The sequence below is a fragment of the Lepisosteus platostomus genome, chromosome 9, assembly GCF_059453375.1.
Source record: "Lepisosteus platostomus isolate fLepPlt1 chromosome 9, fLepPlt1.hap1, whole genome shotgun sequence".
Taxonomy (NCBI): Eukaryota; Metazoa; Chordata; class Actinopteri; order Semionotiformes; family Lepisosteidae; genus Lepisosteus; species Lepisosteus platostomus.
Genome location: NC_142619.1, coordinates 5,384,523 through 5,407,525, shown reverse-complemented (window position 1 = coordinate 5,407,525; position 23,003 = coordinate 5,384,523). Strand labels below are relative to the sequence as shown.

At 39.1% G+C, this 23,003-nt stretch overlaps 1 protein-coding gene across 2 annotated transcripts in view; it reads right to left on the bottom strand.

Moving 5' to 3' along the window:
* wnt7bb (wingless-type MMTV integration site family, member 7Bb) overlaps window positions 1–23,003 on the bottom strand; it is a 69,740-nt gene that overhangs the window by 29,137 nt on the left and 17,600 nt on the right. For both annotated transcript variants that reach the window (XM_088646649.1, XM_088646648.1), the window contains exon 2: window positions 15,835–16,061. In XM_088646649.1, the coding sequence (XP_088502775.1) occupies window positions 15,835–16,061 (227 nt within the window). The remainder of the gene's footprint in view (window positions 1–15,834; window positions 16,062–23,003) is intronic.

Genomic DNA, 23,003 nt, shown 5'->3' with positions numbered 1-23,003 from the left:
CAACTTCACTGGCTTATCAGTTCCATTCGTCTCTTGACATACTGCAGGCTCCACAGAGACTGGCGCATCTCTCCCTAATGTCACTGCAATCCTGCACATTTTCAGGAAGTAACCCAAGTCCCTGGTATGGCTGTTTGGAGGAACTGGGTATCCCACTAACAGTGAGGCACGAAGCAGGCGGCACAAGTGGAAACTCCGCAGAAGTGCATTTAAAACCGAGAACAGGAGGCACTTTTTTGCACAAAGAGTTGTGGGTGTATGGAACAAGCTGCCCATCTATAATATTAAAAGCTGAAACTCTGGTTTCTTTCAAGAAATGTCCGCCTCTGATACTCGAATCAAATAACTAACTACCAAACAAGCTAGACAGGTAGAATGGCATTCTCTCATAGGTAACTTTTCCTATGTCCTTAGCTTTATCGCAGTTCTGAAGGTGCTCAGCGAGGAACAGAAGTTGCCGTTTAACCGAGAATGGAAAAGATCTCGGCCGACTAATCCCTGGCAGTGCTCAGTCAATGGCACACAACATCTTGAGGAATCTGTGACAATACTATAACTCACAAGCAGTGGGCAACGAGGGTAGCCCTGTGCTCAAAACAAACCCCTTAACCAGGTGAGCCTCTTGAGAGACACAGGAATGCTTTTTTAAATCAAGTCACACCTGTATGGGCAACAGTGTTATGATCAGACAGATGGGGATCGGGGTGATGAGTGTATGGGGATAGTAGAGGGCAGTTGCACACCCCACTTCCTTTCCTATGTAAGATATCTGGTCGCCATCAGTGCTGATACTTTAACTCACCTGATGGCTGAAAACAAAAACCTGTGTGAATTGCATCAACCAAATTCCTATTCTTTCCTGTCCTCTTTGTCTTCTTGAACTTTCCTAAAAGCTGACATCAAAGAGGAATGGACAAGTAAAGGTTTATTCCATGCTGAAAAGAAAAGACAAGAAACACAAAAGAAACACAATGTTTCGGCTGTGGAGCCTTCTTCAGAAGAAGACTCACACCTGACGAAGGCTCCACGGCTGAAACGTTGTGTTTCTTTTCTTCTCTTTTCAGTATGGAATTAACCTTTACCTGTTCCTTTGCAACCTATGCATGCTGCGGCTCCCTACTTGAACTTCATCAAAGAGAAATGCATATTTAATACATTGTCCTAACCAAATCAAATCAAATCAAAGTTTATTTATCAATTTATCAATTTATTTATAAACCAGCAACAATTAGGAAGTCAACACATTCATTTGGCCAGACATGGAGGACTTTCAAAAAAACAAGTGCAACATCATTGCCCACTATTTGTCTGACCTGAAAATAATGCTCTTTGTACGTATACAGTACCTAAAAGTATCCAGTTGGATAGAATTAACATTTCAATTTGCATTTTCCTGAAACTAGTCGGTTTGGAAAAAAAAATAAACCCAAAGAAATTCTTAAATTAAACCACATGTGCATAAGTCTGTATAGCAGATTACTGAATGTACTCTGGTTTATTAAAGTATCATTCACTCACTGTGGCTAATAGCTTGTAATTTGATTCAGATTTTACAAAACTGTTTAATTTACATTGTTTCAAATTTTAGTTTGCCACAGAGTAAAAATATCTTTGGGAGTAAAACAGTCTGTCCAGTTTTTTGTACAATTTGGTCCCGGGGGTACTGCATTTATATAGTATAGATGCCACTATAGTGACTAAAGTGCTAATTTGGATGTGCCTTCAATTGGAGTGTAATCTTGTACCTACTGAACAGTAGTGAGAACGATGAATTCATGAAGCAAAGTAAACAAAATACTTACATGTATTCGTATTACACGATTCCTAATGGAGTCTTGGAAGTATATTAATGGGGAAAAGGCATCGTTGGACATAGACCACGGAATTTTAAAGACATTTAAGTCCTTCCAAAAATGCAACTTTGGGATATTTTTAAAATTTAATCACACATAGAGCGTTAGACAAAATACTTTGCAGTTTCTATATGGTATGAGAAGAAAATGCTATTGTGACTTTGCTTTTTTTCGGAAAACATTCTTGTCCAACTGCCTTCCTTTTTGTATCTTACTTTCTGTGGAGGAGCTGCATACACGCTGAGCGCCAGATACTTAATGACGCATGATGCTGTGGGAAGTTTTAATTGCTTTTACAAAGTCTGCAAGGATACTTTAAACAGACAGGAGCTCCAAGCAGACCAAAATATGACTTCAAAATCCCAAAAGATACTTGTAATTCCAAAGTACTAGATTGGAAAAGCTGCCCTCAGCCAAAGAACATTCCCTATACTAACTCCTGATTACAACACAAACCCATTTATTTTAACTTTTATTCAGAAGTGTCTGCTTGAATATAAAAATATGTACACTACATGCAGTATTCTTGTAGATTGAGAAACAAAACTCAGCCCTCTTTTTTTTCCATTTTCCCCTCTCTTCCAGGGAGTGCAACATCACCTAGTTCTGTCCAATTTTTTTGGTTTTGTTTTGTATCGCAATGTTTAGCTTTGAGTTTCATTTGTACAAGTCACAGGGGGCTTGTGAAAACAAGGGCAACATGAACTTCCAGGAACGATGCCGCAATGGATGTGTCCATTCAGATGATAATGATGCTAATAACAATGATAATAATAATAATAATTCCATAGACTTATATGGTGCTTTTCTGGACATTCTCAAAGAGCTTTACAGGATGATGCGACGGCAGCCATAGTGCGCCAGAACACTCATCACACACCAGCTATCAGTGGGAAGGAGAACAAAGTGATGAAGGCAGCTCAGAGATGGGGATTATTAGGAGGATATGACTGGTTAAGATCAGGGGGGAATTTGGCCAGGACACTGGGGTAACACCCCTTCTCTTTTCGAACTGGGATTTTTAATGACCACAGAGAGTCAGGACCTCAGTTTTACACCTCATCTGAAGGATGGCGCCTTTTTACAGTCTAGTGTCCCCGTCACTATACTGGGGCATGAGGACCCACACAGACTGCACAGAGTACAGGTGAAATAACAGTGGAGGTAGCACCAGCAGTAACTGGTGTGGGAGATAAAAAAACTTTTGTCATTTAAAACTGGCCCTGCCTGCTGAATTTTAATTCTCCACTCAGGACTAGTGCAGACATGTTGCATACAAGCTCTGTTCTGCCAGCGTTTTGCGCAATTTAATCGGTGCTTTCGTTTACCCATTAGAATTTTCATTTATTTTAATTGTTTTTGTTATATTTAAAGGTTGGTTTGTTGATGTGCTTTAAATAGCTTGTTTTAGCTTGGTAAACATGCTTTAGGACTCTGGCAAAGCTAATCATTTTTATATTTTCTTAAGGACATTAGGGTGAGATGGAACACTGATAAGCCATTGGAGCTGGCAGAGCACATCTGCCTATTCTCATTGTCATCTTTTCATAAGGGTGCCATTTAATCCATTAGCACTCTATATCGACTTCTTTCCAATAACGTTAGTTTCACTGGTGTTTGTACTTTGGGTTATTCACAAATTGTAGAGCTACCTGTATAAATATATTACATGCCTGTTTCAGTATCAATAGGGAGTTCAGTAGCTCTCTTTCCCAATGACAGCTCAAGTATTTCCAGCTGAAATTTGAAACCTAAATTGTGAGGGACGTTAAGCCCCAACCTCTAGCTGAAAGAACAGGTTTCATCAAGGGTTTTGTGTCACTCAGTTCTATTATTTAAGGCATCACCGTGATTATTGTTATGGGGTAATTTTTTAAAGGCCATTTGGTCCTATGGGTACATGTGTTGTCCAGCTACCACCCCTCAACCTCCCAAACTGTTAAGATTCTCTCTTGCTAGAACTTTTGTCTCAAGGTATCACTTTGAAGCATGTAGGCAAAGTTTCTGTCTGCCCCGACCAGCACACCTATAAGCCGCGTTTCATAAAATGGTTCGCTTTATCTGACGTCTGCTGCTCTTTGACGAAGGCCTTAAACTCCTACACCTTGAGCTTAGGAAGCCATGTTGACAAAGGCATCTCTTTTCTGATGGTTTCCCACTCCTCTTCTGTATCATTATCTCCCAAGACCCAAGTCCCTTTTTAAGATCCTGAAAGTCTGTAGCTGACTACTAACCAGATTAGTCAAAGACAAATCAGATTAGTCCATGACAAAATCATGCCACTATGTCATGTCAACAGCTGGCAGGTGTAATGGTCTGTTACCTTGACCTCCCTCTCTAAAGACGCATTCAAATCTGCGATATTGTGCTTTTCTGAGGATTCGTTAGTTTTTTAAAAGGTTTACCAAGTGTTTTAGGGAAAGACTGCTTGTGTGAGAGCTGTGGAAAGCTGGATTCTAACGGCACTAGGACAGAGGATGGAATTTAAAGCACATAGCTGCTCTCGCCCTCGATGGGGATGCCAGTCATTTGGAAAGGCTCATGGAAAGATGAACAGTTTGGCGCAGCCAGTCCAACCTAGCCAGCATATCGTCGGGAGGTGGGAGGAAACTGGAGCAGCTAAGGAAAACCCACACAAACAGGGGAAAAAGAGTAAAATTCCTGCTGTTCTAACAGACAGCCCACCTCCTCCAGGCCGAAACTGAGTGATGTGGCAGCTGTAGTAGCTACTGGTACCACAGCATCCTGGTGCCCACACTCCTAACTATTCCATCTTTTTTTTTTCTCTAAATGCATTCTAAAAACTTTCAAGTCTGGGATTATTTCATATATTTTCCATCAGGAAAGATGAGGGTTTTTTTTGCAATATTCGTCTATGGGTCAAAAAGTGAAGAGACGTCGACTTGAAATGAAACATGCTGTCTACGTAATCATAAAATATCTGCTGATGTACTTTTAGGTTGAAAATCTGCCATAGGTCTTGCCTAGAGTATAGGTAAGAGCTTTTTCTAATGCTCAGAAGATTGTATAACCTTATTTTCCCGAGCTTTAACATCCATTACTGGGATTCTGATAGACAACACACTGCTTGCAGTTTTCAAAACTCGTTTTAATGTTTTTGTCTTTTTGCCCCATGTGGGATTTTGCACTATCACGTTATTTTTTTCAGTTTCGGAATCTTCACAGTTTTAAAATTCTGTTCAGGTTTGTAACACTGGCATATGACTTTAATTATTTAGCTTTGCCCCCAGCTTACAAGAGAAAGACTCCACCATGTCAAATAGTTGATACAGTTATTTCAATTTCTATGTAACTACCATAATTGCTATTAAAATGTAAATCTGAAACATAGGAGGCATACAAAGAATAATAACTTTTCAATAAGAAATCACTATTCAAATGAGAACGATATCTCACATGTTTGACATCTATCCCCAGTAAATAATTTTAATAGAAATTCTACTGATCCCAGATTCTCGTAAATAAGCCTTACAGAAGGAATCTTGTCTTTCTCCTGCAGAGTCCCAGAATCCAGGAGGATTTGCAAGCAAGCAATAAATCACCACTTCCTGAAGTAGTGGAATAATTTACTGATGGTGATTTGCACGTAATCTGTTAAATGAAGTAATCTGCAGAACATTTAGAATAAAAATGTTCCGCCCTCTAGCACAACCATTCTCTTTATTGAATCAATTGTCTGTCTAACCTTAACCCTAACCCTAACCTTACAAATGTCCCACGTCTTTAGAAATGAAAGACTAAGGGTAATTAAGTGATATAGAACCCTACCCTAGAGAAAGATTCCTGCTTGCTGGACTGATGCACACTGCAGGTTTTTAAGAGATTCCTTCAATATCCCGATCTGCATTATGCATGTGACTAAAAATGCAGGGGGGAAAAGCTCTTAATTTGTATGAAGAGAAAAGTTTGGTGACAAACAAGTCCTGCAATATTGCCTGTGTCACTCTTGCTGGAAGGCATTTTTCTTTTTTATTTCTGTTAAAACAAGCAGCTTTCTTCAAGTTAACCCCTTGCAATTTATAACAGAATGCAAAAACACAAATGGTGTCACGTGCGTACACTTTTCACTAGGTATTTCCATGCCCCCCCCAACCATCTATTTTCTAACCACTTTTTCCAGTTCAGGGTCATGAGGGAACTGGATCCTAGCCCAGGAAGCAACGGATGCAAAGCAGGATACATCATGGAGAGAGACCAGTCTATTGCAGAGCAGAGACGTACACACACACCAGGGCCACTATTCCCAGAAGCCAATTAACCGACCAGTATATTTTTGGACAGTGGGAGGGAACCCAAACAAGCACAGGGAGCACATGCAAACTCCACACAGACAGCACCCCCAGGTCCGGAATTGAACCTGGGGCCCCACCGCTGTGAGGCAGGATTGCGAACCACTGCAAGACTGTGCCACCATGGTCTGAACTTGCTAGAGTAAAAGGGATAAAAGCCAAAGCTGAATAAATGAATACATACCAGAGGAAAACGAAGAAGGAAATCAAAGGACAGCTGGATTAGAACCGAAAACCCGTGCATGTTGTTTTTAATTACACTTTACTAATTATTGAATTTCAGGGCATTGTCGACTCCTGGTCATGCATACATTATCTTTGTACATTTACACTTAGAACATTCCTTGCTTTCCCTTAATTGAAACATTTTGTAGCTGCTGAGTGACAGAAAATCAGCTTTCGGGTTTATTCTCATTTTTCAAACCTTAGAAAACATTCCTACTCTACGCCAAAATAATAAAAAAAAAACCAACAAACTCAGCCCAAGCACATAAGTCTCACACAGCTGAATGCTTCAGCCACTGGGTCTCTATTAATATATTCTTTCACCGCAACCCAAACTGAAGAGAAACATAAAGAAACATGCTGCAAAAGCATATTTTAGACATGTATTGCAATTGAAACAAAATGGTAATAAAACCATATTACATCACAGTTAGCAATGTGAGCATTATAGATATTTCACCAATACATATTCAGTATAGATGAATGGATGTATGAAATAGATTTGAAATCTGTTGGAACACTTCACATTAAGTGGCTTTTTTAGTTTAGTTCAAGGGAAGTGATGTATTAAAATATGTTTTATATTAACGCCTTAGGAAATTATGCATTAGTTTGCATGTAAATAAAACCATGGTCAAATTGTAAAGTGTTACCACATTTTCATGCATTTCAACATGTACCAAGAGCATGTGGTATTGTTTGACCAATATATATTTTATCATGTTTCTTTTCCATCATGGAATTCAACTTTTTACCTTACTTTATCTTGCAAGTTAAGAGTTAAGTTATTGATTCAATTTCAGGGAGTGTACATTGTAGCATAAAAATGTAATCAAAATTACTACATTACCATGCAACAATATGTGCTCTTTTTGTGGATTTACTTGGTCTTTACACGTATTAATCCTAATTCTCTTGCGTATTTATGTTTCTAGAGCACTTTTTCTAGATTCCAGTTGTTACAGATTTAGGCTGGAGCTCTTCGAGTTTGTTGCTTAACCTCAGAGAATATGAAGGAGAAAAATCTGGGAAATAACTCAGCAAAATAAATTACAAAGATAAACCTCACTATGAATAGTACTCTTTAAAATGTTATTTCTTATATTGCAGTTTGCAGGGTACAGTAATATACCAATAGCAGCCATACTGTAAGGAGATTGTATAAGAAACACATAAAGGCCTTCTTTGGATCGGATTCATTCACCTCCATTGAAAATTAGCTACAATATTTTCCCATTTCATGTACAAAACTTTTGCTGTAGGGTTCAAAGGAAAAGGCACCAAACATAAAGAACACTGAAAAGGAAAAAAATAACACCTGCATAACAATATGCATTACATGGAATGAAAATCCTTTGCTTTATCTAATTCAGATTAAAGTACAAAGCAGTTTGACCATGTATTAGGTACTGTCTGTATTTGTTGACTTTGTGTATCTCTAGATCTTATTCTCAGAAAATGTAACATTATAATTGATTCTTGCACTATTGAAAATAGATGATTGAGACATCATACAGTACATATCTTAAGAGGCCACAGTGCTGTGTTAAAGCTATGCTTTTGCCTATTTAAACAGTGCTTTGCTTCCAGTAGAGGACAGCAGAACTGGACAGCTGAAACCTCCATAGTAAGAGTTAGTATCCTTGTACTGATATTGTACAGATTGCACGACAGTACCTGGCTAGAGACAGACCCTCTGTTTTGTGGTCAGCTTGTTTTTATGTCTGAGGTTTTGTGTGTGTGTGTGTTTTTCTTGTGTTTGTAATCCGGCGCCTGGCTCTTTCAGCAATAAAAGTTACCAAACTACAGACGCATCTCAGCTGTTTTTTTTTTTTTACATTCAGCCTGTCACAGTAATACAATAAAAAAATAAAAAGCGGCGCATTAGAAAAGGTGACCAAAAATGAGTTTTCAAGTCGTGATTTAAAAACACAAATGGATTTTGAGTCTCTAAGAAAAAGTTCTAGCCAGCAGCCATATCACCCTGCAACTCACAGCTGGCAGCCCCACTGAAGCTAAGCAGGTGTGAGCCTGGTCAGTACCTGGATGAGAGACTCCTGGGAAAAACTAAGGTTGCTGCTGGAAGAGGTGTTAGTGGGGCCAGCAGGGGGTGCTCACCCTGCGGTCTGTGTGAGTCCTAATCCCCCAGTATAGTGACAGGGACACTATACTGTATAAATGCGTCATCCTTGAGACGTAAAACTGAGGTCCTGACTCTCTGTGGTCATTAAAAATCCCAGGGCGTTTCTCGTTAAGAGTGGGGGTGTAACCCCGGTGTCCTGGCCAAATTTCCCATTGGCCCTTACCAATCATGTCCTCCTAATAATCCCCATCTCTAAACTGGCTTCATTACTCTCTTCTCCTCCCCACTGATACCTGATGTGTAGTGGGCTTTCTGGCGCACTATGGCTGCCATCGCATCATCCAGGTGGGGCTGCACACTGGTGGGGGTGGAGGGGAGTCCCCATTGCCTGAAAAGCACTTTGAGTGGAGTGTCCAGAAAAACGCTCTATAAATGTAAGGAATTATTATTATTATTATTAGTTCTACAAATGTGTTGTGTCCCAGTAAAATGCCCGGTCCTCTCTGAGCACAGTCATAGTTTCAGGATGCAATGCTGTCTGTTATGGGATACAGTTTATGGCCAATGCCAATGTTTGTTAAGCACAGTTGTAATTTTGGGATACCAAGCAGTCTGCAGTTGTCTGTTGATTGTAACTTTGGAGAAGAAGAGTAGGTTTCAAGGAGATCTGCCAAATTCACTGTAGCAAAGCCGTTTACAGTAAGTCCTTGTATGACAACAATAGGATTTTAGAATCAGTGCAACATTTGACAGCATGCAACAAATATGAAATAGAAACAGCGTAATTTTTTTAAGATTGATTTTGTCAGAAGCTGGGCAGCTGTACTTAGTAATCTCGACATGTAATCAGAAGCACCAGCAAATAAAACAATCTAGTAATGAATTCTGCTAAGAACAAAAACATACTCAGTCTTTTCTGCATCAGATAAAGAGGAAAGGGACCAAACTTGTGTGACTGAAAGAAACAGTCACAAGACAGATGGATCAAAGATCATTTCTAGATTTCTAGATATTAGTTGATGGAATAATCTCATAGCCATCAGTGTTTGTACTACAGCTATCAAGCTTATTTAAATGCATTACATGCTTTACAAATCATAACATATGGTTCTGAAAAAAAAACCCAACTTTGTCCACAAATGCATGTGGAATGTCTCTGTTGTGTCATTCCAGACTCTTATAACTGAGATGAAGTCACCCAGAGAGACTGAAAATTAAATGGTCTAGCCCTTCATTTTGGTATATTTCTACACAGAAGGGGAAAATCAGTACATTTCTTTAAACGAGTGGATGTTTAACTATCTGTAAGTACGATTTTTGAATTCCTAGGAAAAATGGAAAAAAAAATTAAAGCGGATATAATTGAAATGAATGGATTCAAAATGAAAATACAAAACCGGACAGTATTTTAACATATTTTTAATGGATTATGACTGATTAAAGACTAAGTAGGCCGGAATAGTATGAGGTAATATTTCTTATGTATGCCCCTTACAATTAGCAGTAAAAAATATTTTCTGATATTGAACACAACTTATTCCTACAAAAGTCATTAGGCCAGAAAATAATGAATAAACATCCACCCTCCACCTCTGATACGCTTAGAATTTGTCGCTCCTCGTGGTCATAATCAATGACCAATGCTTTCCAGAAATGTTTTGAAATGACTAATTGCTTTGCAGAAGTTGATTGCTGAGGAAATGTGAGCGACTACTCCGAACATAGCGCTTCCCTATTTAGCATTCTGGGAATTTTATGACAAACATTTAGATAAGGATTGTTTAAATTATGGAAGCCTGAGCAAAGTTAGTGAAGGGAATGAGTTTGGAACACGGCCCAAAACCTTTAATTATATTATGCTAAGGTGCTGTTCTCATCTTTAAAATGTCACAGTTATTTAAGGCTCCAAGTGGCTGGGGATCTATAATCTTGAGGCTTTTTTCACATGACGGTTTGGGTTGATCCCTGCAAGCTTGACCTTTCTTTCCTCCTTATTTTGAAGCCTGTATACCCGAGCTGTTTGTGAGTGTGCATCTTCATTTCCAATCAAGTACATGCCTTGTCAATGGCTTCTTCACAGTCAAGTGGCATTCAGTGAACCTGCTGACTAACACTGCTTCTGTCTGGCTCGACATTTAAGATCCGCAGCTGACAGAGAACCCCTTGGGCACTCTGTAAACATCCTCCATACCCAGAGGTAATATCAGCACAGTTCATTTATCACTGTCGTGTGTGCTGTATAGGGGGAGAAAAGCAAATATGGGCTGAAATACATCACATTCCCTTAAGGAATTTTCTCCACATCTTCGAAAGCTGTTTGCTACGTAATTAAGATGCTGTACATATTCCTCGTGCACTGTGTGTGTTTTGCTTTCCTCTTAGAGCAAAAGAGCATTTTTACGTTATGAATCAGTAAAAGATAAACCTGTATCATCCATGAAATATCTGCCAGCCTGTGCCCTGTCATCCTCCACAGCTGGATTTACAGTAAACTGCACTTTTCATTCAGTCACAGAATTAAGCGTCTCGGCTGGTGTAAAGCAACAGGGAAAGAACAATTGAAACACAAACGTTTTTCATTAGAAACTGCCTTCAGATACCCTCCTAGTTTTAAACAAATAACACAGCTTGGAAAAATTCAAAGCTTCTGACTGTACCACATTACTGTGTATCTGCCTTCGTTTTCGTTATGCAAGTGAGACTAATGGTCCTACACACAACAATATTCTACATTTCTTTAACAAATGAAATTGTAGATTCCAAAACCACTGCCATCTCTTTTCCTTTATCTGGGGGTGATATTTCTAAAACAAAATGGTACAACGCCAATATTTTCTCTGAATACTGCAGTTCAACTTTGTGGTCCCTTATACTCTTTTTAATAACGTTGTTCCTCACTCAGTTGACTATTCCACCTGCCATACCATTTGTCTGAAACCTGATGATACTTGGTATTCATTCTCTTTCTTGATTATTGGTTTTGAGTCCATCTATATTTAGTTTAAAGCACTGAGGTCCCATTTTATTTTTCTCACCCTTATCTCCCTCCCTTCCATTTCTGCCATCTAGCACAAAAGTGCAGACACAGGGCCTCCAGTATAGTAAATGACCCCTCCCACCCCTCCCATAAACTCTTTGCCCTCCTTCCATCTGGGGAAAGATATCACAGTGTACGGGCCAGCTCTACCAGACTCTGGAACAGCTTATTCCCGCAGGCTGTCAGGCTCCTCAACACCCTGTAATCTACTTGCACCCACCCCAATTCCAGAAACAGGGTTTAAATCCCCCCAGTGTATTGTGTATATTGCACTATGTATTTGCCTTGTAATCTGCACTTTGCACTATGTGTACCCTGTCTGTCCTGCCTGTATTTGCGCCATGGGCCAGGAGGAACGATATTTCATTCCACTGTATACTTGTATATGGCTGGAATGACAAATAAACATGAACTTGAACTTATTCAATGCATTTCAGCGCAACACCTCATAGAGAGACCTAGAGCCTTTTACATCTTTAGACTTTGAAGCCTGTCTGGTTCCACTTAACCCCTTGTATGCCAATCTGTGCTGTATTAGTTGGCATCGGAGCTACCAAGGCCTGGTTTTAAAAAGGCCTTTATATCTGCAAGTTTTATAGGACTTTGTAGGGCAGCACTACTTGGAAAGCTGGGAGAACATGTTAAAAAAGGTTCTAATTAAGTTAGCAATGGGCTGATTTCGATTAATAAGAGCTGAGTTGTAATAAACGTTTTATTCATGGTAATAAAAACATTTAGGCACATCATATCCCCAAGACTAGAACTGGGCACTCCTGGGATACATTACAAGGCTGATATAGTATTGAATAATAGTAGTATAGATAGTAGCTTTTAGATAGCATAAGCACTCAAGACTAACACAACTCCAAGGCTCAGTTGTGTCCTATCATTTGTGATATAAGGTAACATGAGAACATTATTCATAAGCCATTCATACTGCTCTTCCAAGTTGAAGACAAATTATCCCCAGGAGACAGAATTGCTTATGTAGTGGCCATCCATAAAAGGGGCAATAAAACTGAACCAAGTAATTATCAATCAATAAATCTGGCAGATCCATAAATAGAAACAATAATTATACTGTAACGTAGAGAATCTAGAGGAAAGGCACAGTGGGTTTATGGTTGTTTAACTAACTTATTCTTTGAACAGTTGGAGTTCTTTGGACATGCAACAACTGTAATGGACACACAGAGCATACAATATAGTGTATTTAGATGTTAGAAATCTTCTGATAATGTTCCCCATAAAATATTCAGATTATAGGTATTCTGGGAAATGTGTCTTTAAACTGAGAACTGGTTAATGTATAAAAACAGAGAGTAAAGATACGTTCTTATAGCACAAACTGTGGTGATTTATTTATTGGAATACCTGCAATGCTCTTCCTAATTTATATAGATTACCAAGATACTGGTCTAATCAAGAAGATACTAAAATAGGAGCATTAGCAAACATTGTTGGGGCAGCAGATCAAATTCAAAACTCAAAAAACACCTGATCTGACATTTTTAATTAAGGACATAAAATATAGGTACAAAACAGGAAGCACTGAGGATGAAGATGTTGATATACATTTACACCTTCCAGACAATGTAGTGAAGCAATAAAAATAGAAAACAGTCCAGTGAGTAGCAATGTGATACATTCCCAGTGTTAAAGCAATGTTCTAGCATGACTGGCATAAAGAAATTAACCTTTCTGGTCTGAAGCAAAGACTCTGAGGGTACCTGTCCAAAGTATTCAAATTCCTCAGAGACATTGACATGGTCAACAAAATGGACTCTTTCCTTTTCGCCATTTTCACTTCTCCTCTTGTTGTACTTGTGTATTTCAACAAAGAAGAACAAACACATGTGAAAACTACAGGGAAGTGCATTTAAAACTGCAGACAGGAGGCACTTTTTACATAAAGGGTTGTGGGGAGTTTGGAACAAGCAAATAGGACATGTTTTTGACTCAGCTAGCTATTAGCAACCAAATGGGTGCTGGTTTGTCAATACCCTTTCATCTAGCACAGATGTTTCCTCCCAAGTCAAAAAGTCTCAGGGTTTTTATACTGAACATGCGAAAAAGTGGAACCTGTGGAAGTCATGTAGCAAATGCCAGTGACTGCAAATGTGTTTGCAGTTTGGATTTAAAAACATCATGGCCACTGCTCTTTTGATCATTTGAAAGGCTGTTCCAATTTTGCAAATGATCATGGTTTGATTTTCGGAACACAAAGCCGAACACAAAGTCCAGAGATGGCGGTCCATGGTGAGGAGAATATGGTAAAACCACACTGCAAATACAGTTGGGAAAATGTCTTCATCATCTTATGCCAAAACATCTGCAGAACCAGGAGACCTACACACTGCAATCCTGATAAGTCTCCAACCACGAGGTGCTGAATTTACTCAAAAGAACAGTGAGCTATTCCGGGAAACATTTTTTTCTAGTCAGTCAAGCAATACATATATGAAATCATGGAGAAAATCACTGTTTGCACCCTAAGCACTGTAATCTGTTGGACAGCAGAAAGATGCAACTGGAGATCTGGTTGATATCTACTGTTTTACAGGCCACAGCAGTCACTAATGAATGACATTCTCAGAAAACCCCAGTTGTGTGCTCTGCCTCACAGAGTCCCGGTCACTGGTAGCTAATGACATAACCCAAATTTATACCAGTAAACACTGGATAACAAGACCAAACTTGCAATCCAGCCAGACATTTTTCAAGTAGATGCCACACTGAAATCTGGGCAAAACGGTAAGAGTCTAAGAAAAAAAAAAGATTTGCGCTTGTTTTGCAGAGCCGCTGAATAAACCACATAGCCAACACAGAAGTGAGGAGTAACAGCCACGAAAGATTAGAAAATGAAAGATCTGTATATTAAATTATGTTACAGAAAACAAATCAAGAGTATATACTTTACTTTCAACAATATCAATTGAATAATTCCACTGCTTGCAGTTGACTTAACTACATAAATACACGGTCCAGGAACGGACACAACCATGTTTTGAAGATTAAAAACAGATGTTCTCTTCTATTTTCGGTCAACATAACAACATTTATGACATTAAATGATCTGCAAGTCTTCTGCCGTATTGTTTATTTAGCTGTTTTTTTAAAAAAAAACTTCAATTAGAATCAGAATTTCTGAGCAGTTATTTCGTCCTTTTGGTGTGGTCAGCTCTTTCGCACCTCGCAGCAGTAACATCCAAAAGCCCCCTGCAAATCTTTCGGCCAAAGGCCCCCCCCCCCCAGCCTTCTGCGCATTGCTGCCCCACTAAGGGAAAAAAATCCTCGCCCTTATCCCGTGATTACAAGATAGTAATTCTTGTGTACTTTACAGTATGTGATCACGCGATAGCACAATTGTCACACTGTATAATGCCTATATCGCTATGTGCGGACTTACAGTTTTAAGCAGTGGGACTGATTGCACGCCTAACTGTTTGTAACAAATATACCCCTGTATATAACAGGGATCTCAGCCGCCCGGGCTGGGGGAGTTCTCCTTTAGCTCAGCCGTCAAGTTCCCTGTTGCGTGACGCCGGAGACCTGGGTTCGCACCCAGGCAGTGAGGGACAAACTGGCTGGGCAAGAGTGGCAAGGGCGGAGACCCCAAGAACTGTTACATGTTCATAACGGAACTATCATTGCTTTGATCTCTAAATCCCTCAAAAGTGGTCCTCATGCTTCTAATGATTTTGTTCATATTTTGCTAAAAATTGCAAGATTTCATTATGACTAAACCCCGGTCGAGAGCAAATCCGTACAAATTCTGCAGCGCTGGACATTGACACGACCATTAAACCGAAAGTGCCAGCCAAGTTCAGTAGCTTCTAGATGCATTCAGTGCACAACATAACAGGTTGTACATACACTGATGTAGGCATTGCTATCTCGTAATTACGAGATAAGGGGGTGATTTTTTCCCCCCTTGGTGACAGCAACGCGCGTCCGTATTCTGTTATATATTTGCTTAAAATTGCGAGATTTCATTATGACTAAATCCCAGTCGAGACTAAATGCGTACAAATTATGCAGTGCTGGACATTGGCACAACCGTTAAACCAGCCAAGTGCCAGCCAAGTTCACGCTAGCTTCTAGATGCGTTCAGTGCACAACGTAACAGGATGTACATACAGCGAAGTAATTACCACTATCTCGTCATTACGAGATATCTCGAGATATTTACCTCGAAAGTACGAGATAAGGGGGCAATTTTTTTTTCCCTTGGTGGCAACAATGCACTTCCGTAGTTGACCAGCAGGGGATCCCCTCTCATGAAGCCACAAGAAAACTTTGAAAAAATCCCCCCGGTATACTCACCTACTCGCAGCTCCTGCCCGAATACCGTTTTCTCGCCCAGCGCAGAGCAGTTCCATCGTCCGTAGCGGAACTGATACTGGCATTCATTGATACCAAGTTGCGCTCCTTCGCCAATGACGATGATGGCATCGGGGCGACTCTGGCATATAGCCCTCTGTCGAGGTGCCAGCCCCGGTATTTTATTACAGATGATGTTTGCGCCCAAAGCCACCACAGAAGACAGGGCTCTGTACCGGAAAAAAGAAATGAAGGACATCAAATTAAAAAAAAGTAAGATTTAAGACTAATTCAGCCTTTTCTTTTTTTCCCCCTCTTGCCATTTTATTTTCGGAATGGTGTCCTTTCATCAGAAAAAAATCCAATCTGTGTCTGGCCCCAATCTTTGGTAACATCACAAAATTTGTGATTTTTAAAGCACAGATATGCTTTGATATTAATTTTTATCAAAAGCAGAAATTGGACCAGAAAGTATTTTTTTTGGCCGCACCATTAATACCTTGATTGCGTGATAAAAAGAATCAGAAAAAATACGCATTTGTTCTTTCCCTTGCCAACAATAGTTGTCTTTAAAAATGCTTAATGTTATATTTTTGATTGACAAGTAGCTTGTATTGCTAAAAAGCTTGTATTGCTAAAAAAAATGTATTCTGATTAATCCTGCACCATGAGGAATATTTGCTTTAAAAGTTATATGGCTACCTTTAATTCTGTACATATAATATTGAAAAAGAAAAAGTTTAGATGTTGTACAGATAGTTTATGGTTAAAATTTTAAAATTATTTTTAATAATTATTAATTTGTAAAACTATGTGATTTGTAACCTCTTGCATTGAGCATTCTATTCCGAGAGCATCACATATCACTCAGTGTTTTGAACAACAGGTTTACCGAACCATGCTAACATTTCTGTCTACACAAAAAAAAAGTTCATCCTGTAACCGATTATTTCTTTTTATTTAAAACTCTCAAAAAACAAAAGTATTTTTCGTTGTCAGTCTTTTGTTTTTCACGGCCTCTTCTGAAACCCATATACACCAAGAGGCATTAGTGGGGCCCATAGTACTTCACTAGGAATATCGACACCCCCAAAATTAGATTGCGGTTGAGGATAGTTATTTCGTGTTCGGTTAAAATGAGATTTGAGATCACTTGCTTGGCGGAGGGCTGGCCTTGTGGCCAAAGAATGAGGAGGCTAAGACCCTCATACAGAGTGAGGAGTGACTAAAGACTAGCTACAGTACAAATGTGGAGGAAGGATGTGTAAGACAAAATACAAACAGAGCGATTTATTTGTGGTATATATATACAGTAGGTAATGAGAATTTACATTGGGAATGTGATTCAGAACAGCTGGGTGAAACGGATTTGGTTGTTGTCATCTGTCCCAAACTTCAGTTTAAATCTGAAGCTCATGCCCCTCAGTATGTAACATACTGTATATGCTAGCATGGAAAAGCTATTGACGCCACTAACATTCAGTCTAGCAGCTTCATACTGAATCCAATAAGTCTATACGTAAGATGTTGACATTTTAGAAAATGGTGAAACAGAACGAAGGCAATGGAAAGCAATTACTTGTGTTAAAAATTGATTTGACGTCCACATACAGTATCTAGGAATGCTGCTTGTGTATTCATTTAAAAATCTGAAAGGTGTTATAATGATAGAAAACCTCTGAAGACGTGAGAGACACAGCAAAGGTTGGAAGAAACATTCCACGAGTTGAAAGTTAAATGATAATCTATAACAATATCTAAAAGAATCTGACAGAAAATCTGGAACTTTGTGGCAGCAGCGTGTGTGAAAATATATAGAGAAGAATCGTTTGAAAAATGAACAGCTTCACAGATGCAAACCACACCAAAAACCCACTGTAGCAGAATTGGTTTTTGGACAAGCTATTTAAACCTTTCAAATTTTTTTTTTAAAATAAACCACAGGTTTTATTTGACAACATTCTTTGGTCCAGTAAAACCAAGATAGAACTAGCTTTCAACTAAGAATCACAATATGTTTGGAGGAAACTGCACAACCTCTTGAAGACAAAACTTTAGGCAAACTCTCATTCAAGGTGTTGGGTCCGTAATGATCTGTCCTTGCTTTACAAAGCTCAAAAAGAGCTGTTTTCCAAAGGAAAAACAATGATTCCATCTTCTCATCTTCACCTCTTTAACAGCATGGAGCTTTTAGCTACTTGATCTATCAAGGACTGATTATTTGCAATCAAGTATCAAAAGAAAAACATATTCTCATGGACTGATCTGTTGGAATTTTGCAATGTGTTCTTCTTACAAAATACAGAAAAAAATGTGTTTTATTTTCATCTTTTAAATGCTCATACAGCCATCAGGAATAATTGCGCTCGAGCAAGACAGGGCCTAAAGAGTTGGTCAATTTTTTAAAAAGAATATTTGGAAAATAGTCCTTGTTCTGGCCTTCTTGTTTGGCAGAGCTGAAGAATGCAAGTTGTAATTTTGCAAAATAATGAAAAAATTGTGTCAACAATAATCCTTATTACAATATAGTTTCATTAATTCATTCTGGACTCACAAGGACTTTGTCATTTTAAATTCTATTGGTCTATTGGTTGTCTTTTGTTACCACAAATCTACGTACCCTTTTCAGCACAAGTACGATGTATTCTCATGAAGGAGTTTAAATACTTCTTTACCACAACCATATATATACAATGCCCTCTAGATTAATTTATGCGCCTAATGAAATGGGAACGAAAAACATTGTATGACTTGAATGAGTTACAGCCTGGAAAATTAAATTCTGATTCACATTTTATGTAACAGGAGTTTTTGGGTATAAATCCAGTTAAAAAAGTTAGATATTGGGTTTGGATATTGGAAGTAAGGTACAGTAATTATGCAGGGGGGTAGACTTTTCTGAATACTATCCGAAGAGTGCATTAATTAACTATTTCACTGAATTTTACATCAAGACTTCCATGCTTGGAGGAAGTAAGGACATATAAAAAAAACGCTCAATTGGACCTTTCTGAGACAAAGCTGTCACTTTCTGCAGTCTTCTGATCTTCTGGTTTGGACTGGGATTAAGATGATGTGTTTGGGATCCATTTTTACGAGTTAAAAAAAAAAAACCCAACATAAATGTGAAATTTCTCTATTTGTCTGTTTACCAGCTCCAAACCATGCAGATAAATGCTTTTCATACATGTCAGACCCATAAAAGGCGAAATGCGGATGCCAACTTTGAAGTACAAAGTAAGCTTCTGAGGCCTGCACCACAAGACGAGCAGGCTGATCTCGCCAGTTGTGTCAATGACAGAGAAACTAGCGAGCCGAAAAACATTCAGCAGCATCTGAGAGATTCCCTTTGAACAGATCATCCCCAGCCATAACCATGTCCCCCAAATATAAACACGAAAGGAGTAAAAGCTAATTAAAAATTAGTAACTGACATAACCCAGATTTCTGGTTTTCAATTAACGTATTCCCCAAGCGCAATGATACAAATCCCAAAATGCCGCGTGTTCAACCAAAATAAATCCTCTACTTATAATGGCCGGTCCTTCTTCACAGAGACAGCAGTTCTGGTGAAACATACAGAGGCAGTGTTGCAGTCCAACTGAAACGTTATTACAAGAAGCCCAAAATAACAAACCTCAACATAAGGATTGATTCCGTTTCTGTTGGCCAAGGACATAGTTCAGCATACGATGTCCAAGGACGTTCTCTTATAGCAGCTCCCTGTTTTAACTAGTGACACAACTCTAACAAAAATGACCGTCATTATCTAGTGAGAACATGCAGGTCAATGCGGAGCTGTGCAGGAAACATGTAAATTACCACCACGCACCCACTCAGCTCTTAACTGGGTCCTTCTCTGTGTGATTCTTCAATAATGTCTAGCCCTACGTTCACTTAAATGCTGAATTTCTTTTCTTCAGCTCAGATGATATACAACTTCTTTCAACTGCTATTTTACTCTGATACTGCACCAGTACCTTCTCACATTAGTCTCAGTCTTACTGCTGTATTATATTATGTTTATTATAGTAACTGCGTGTCTTGGGGAATTTAATTTCCAGCCAGCTATACCACTCTCAGTTTTATATTTAAAGCAGCTTTGGAGACATAAATGGAGGCCCCAGAGGGATTCTAAAGATGTTTTGATGCATTTTACTACTGTTGTTTTCAAAACGGTTTATCCATAAAAAAATACATAAAGACATCAAGGATTTCCATGGTTTTGCAATCCCTTGTTAGTTCTGTTGATGAGGACAGAGCTGTGGCCTATGAGAATGTTTCAAGGCCACATGGTCTGACAGACGTTTTAGGTTTGTCTGCTACTGGCATAAAGGGTTAAAACTGGCAAGAACTAAACACAACGCATATGAAAACACTCCAAAACACATGCAAACCCTTCCAGATGAATAAGCAACTGCGTAGAACCCAGCTAATACGCACGCCATCATCAAATACTTCCATCATATTAAGATGCATCTTTATTTTGTGGTAGATGTTTCTCGGTCCACCATGCCAAGTTAACAAGCCTCCCTGGGCAAAACTCTATAAAACTGCCAGGACACATTTCCAGTTCTCCATCGGATATTCACTCTCACCCACTCAACTACAGGCCAGTTGTTTTTAAAACTAGTCCACAGGGGAGCACAGAGAGCAGATCCACTCTTCTAATAACGATGCGGGAAATGTTTAAAGTGTTCGATGGAATCGGCACTCACATTGTTACTCACAGGAAGGAGGCGCCTAACGTCAATTAATCTTTTCATTGAGTTTGATAAATGCTTGATCGGCCAACAATTCTTTTTTACACAAATGATTTAACCCACAAAGGGCGCCGAAGGGGCACAGTGCTCAGCATTGATGCCTGGCAGCACTGGGGCCCTGGATTCAGTTCTGGACCTGGGGTACTGCCTGTGTGGAGTTTGCAGGCCGCACACTCACAGCCCACTCAGTATTGATGGAACGGAAGTGGAAACAGTCACCAGCTTTAGGTTTTTGGGAATTCACATTTCTGATGACCTCACCTGGACTGTGAACATGGACTCTATCTTGAAGAAGGCTCAGCAGCACCTCTATTTCCTGAGGAGCCTCAAGCGATGGGGGATGCCAGTGCCTGTGTTGGTGAACTTCTAACCCCTGCACCATCGAGAGATCCCTCACCAACGGGATCGCCATGTGGCACGACAACACCTCTTCTCGAGAAAGAAAGGCACTGCAGAGAACGTTGAATGTGGCCCAGAAGACCATCGGCCGTGTTGACACAGAGATTAAACACTTCTATGAGGACAGAGGACAGTCACCACCCCGGGCATGAGCTCTCAAACCCACTGCCCTCAGGCAAGAGATACAAGAGCATATGGAAACTTACCACCAGATTCTTCAATAGCTTCTACCTACAAGCAGTGCGATTGGCGAATACACTTGGCCATGCCCCTGGGACCCCACCTACACCATCTGCCTCATTGTAATTTTATTTATTGCATATCTGCAGTCATGGTTTACATATCTGTATTGTTTACATTCAAACTGTTTACTTGTTTACTTGTACATTGTCTACTGTTTGTATATTGTCTTGATGCACTGTCTGCACTCTGTGTTTTACTCTTTTTTTTAACAATCGAGAGACTTTCTGTAAATAAGAATTCCATTTTACCAGTACATGTACTGGTTACATACAGTATGGCAATAAAGTTCAAGTTCAAGCATGTTCTCCCCATGTTTGTGTGTGTCTCCTCTGGGTGCTCAAGTTTCCTCCCACAGTCTAAAGACATGCTGATAGGGTAATTGGCCTCTTGGAAAATTGTGTGTGTGATCTGTAATGGACTGGCGTCCCTACCAGGGTGTACCCTGCTTTGTGCCTGTCGCAGCCTTCTATTGGATAAAAATGGATGGATTTATGAATGATTATTACATAAATATTAATGAGTATCTTATCAATATTAATTAATTTGCACATGCAATTAGTTGTTGTTGTATTAGTCGTTACAAACAGCTTTAAAAGCTGGAATCTCCCAATATACCAGTGTATCACAATACACTAGTCTCATGAGGCAAAAGCTAACAGCCTTTGGTTTAAGAAGCTTTCTGTATAAACTTTTTGATGTGTTTAGCCAAGCTGCTAGATACCGTGATGTTTATGCTTGGTGGTGAGACACACCTCTGATTGTTTTCATAATTCGCAGGCCTTTGTACATTGCAAAAACAAAATTAAATTGTTAATTTGGGACGTTGGCGAATTTGTTAACACTCGAGTACATCAAACTGTTTCCAGAGAAAAAATAAAGCTTTGTTGCAAATCAAATGTTCAGCCACGAAGCTTCCCATATAATCTGTTTTATTTACAGCTGATAGCTTTTTTTTCTCTGTTTGTTCTTATCCCCAGTACTATACAACATATGGAGTTTAAAGCACTGTCCATATTGATTTGGTTTTATAACCAAAAACACTTGCAAACTCATAGCGGGCGATTTTTAACATCTTGGTTTATGGATTTGATTTACTCTCGTGCTTAAAGGCCTGTAAACTTCTTTTTGTTTCTCAATTCTGTGACTTTTGTTCCAGATTTCATGGCTCCACGGAGTGTTTTCATGTCATCATCTCTTCTAGTGTCAAATCTGACCCATTTCTCTTTCCTTTTACTTTCTCTGTTTCCATGACATTATTGCTTTTCACTCATACAGCACGGCAGTCACATTGCGTGCAGTGAATGAAGATTTTGACACTTTCCTTTCTCTTCGTCCTAACCAAGTAATTGAAAAATGTAAAGAACTGCTCATGTTACAGATTCTGAAGCAAGGAGAGAAACAGAAAGATTATTTGTAAGGTCTCTCTCCTTCCTTACACATACCAAACATCAGTTGGTTTTGATGTTTTTTTTTCACTCATGTTTTTATAACTGAATTCATTTCTACCATTTTTGAAAATCTTGATTATGGCTAAAAATGATAAAAGAACAAAACAATTTCCAAAAGAACTGATCTCAGCAGTCTTTCAAGTATCTAATGATCTATTATCAGAACACAGTTATTATGAAGCTCAGTACTTTTTGTGTTCTGAAGATCCAATGACTGGGTATCTGAAGTTATGGACACATACTGTCAAAGGTTAACTTTGTTGCAGTTTGATTTTGTGCTACTGGATATTAATAAGAGCTATATCGTTTTGTTTACTTG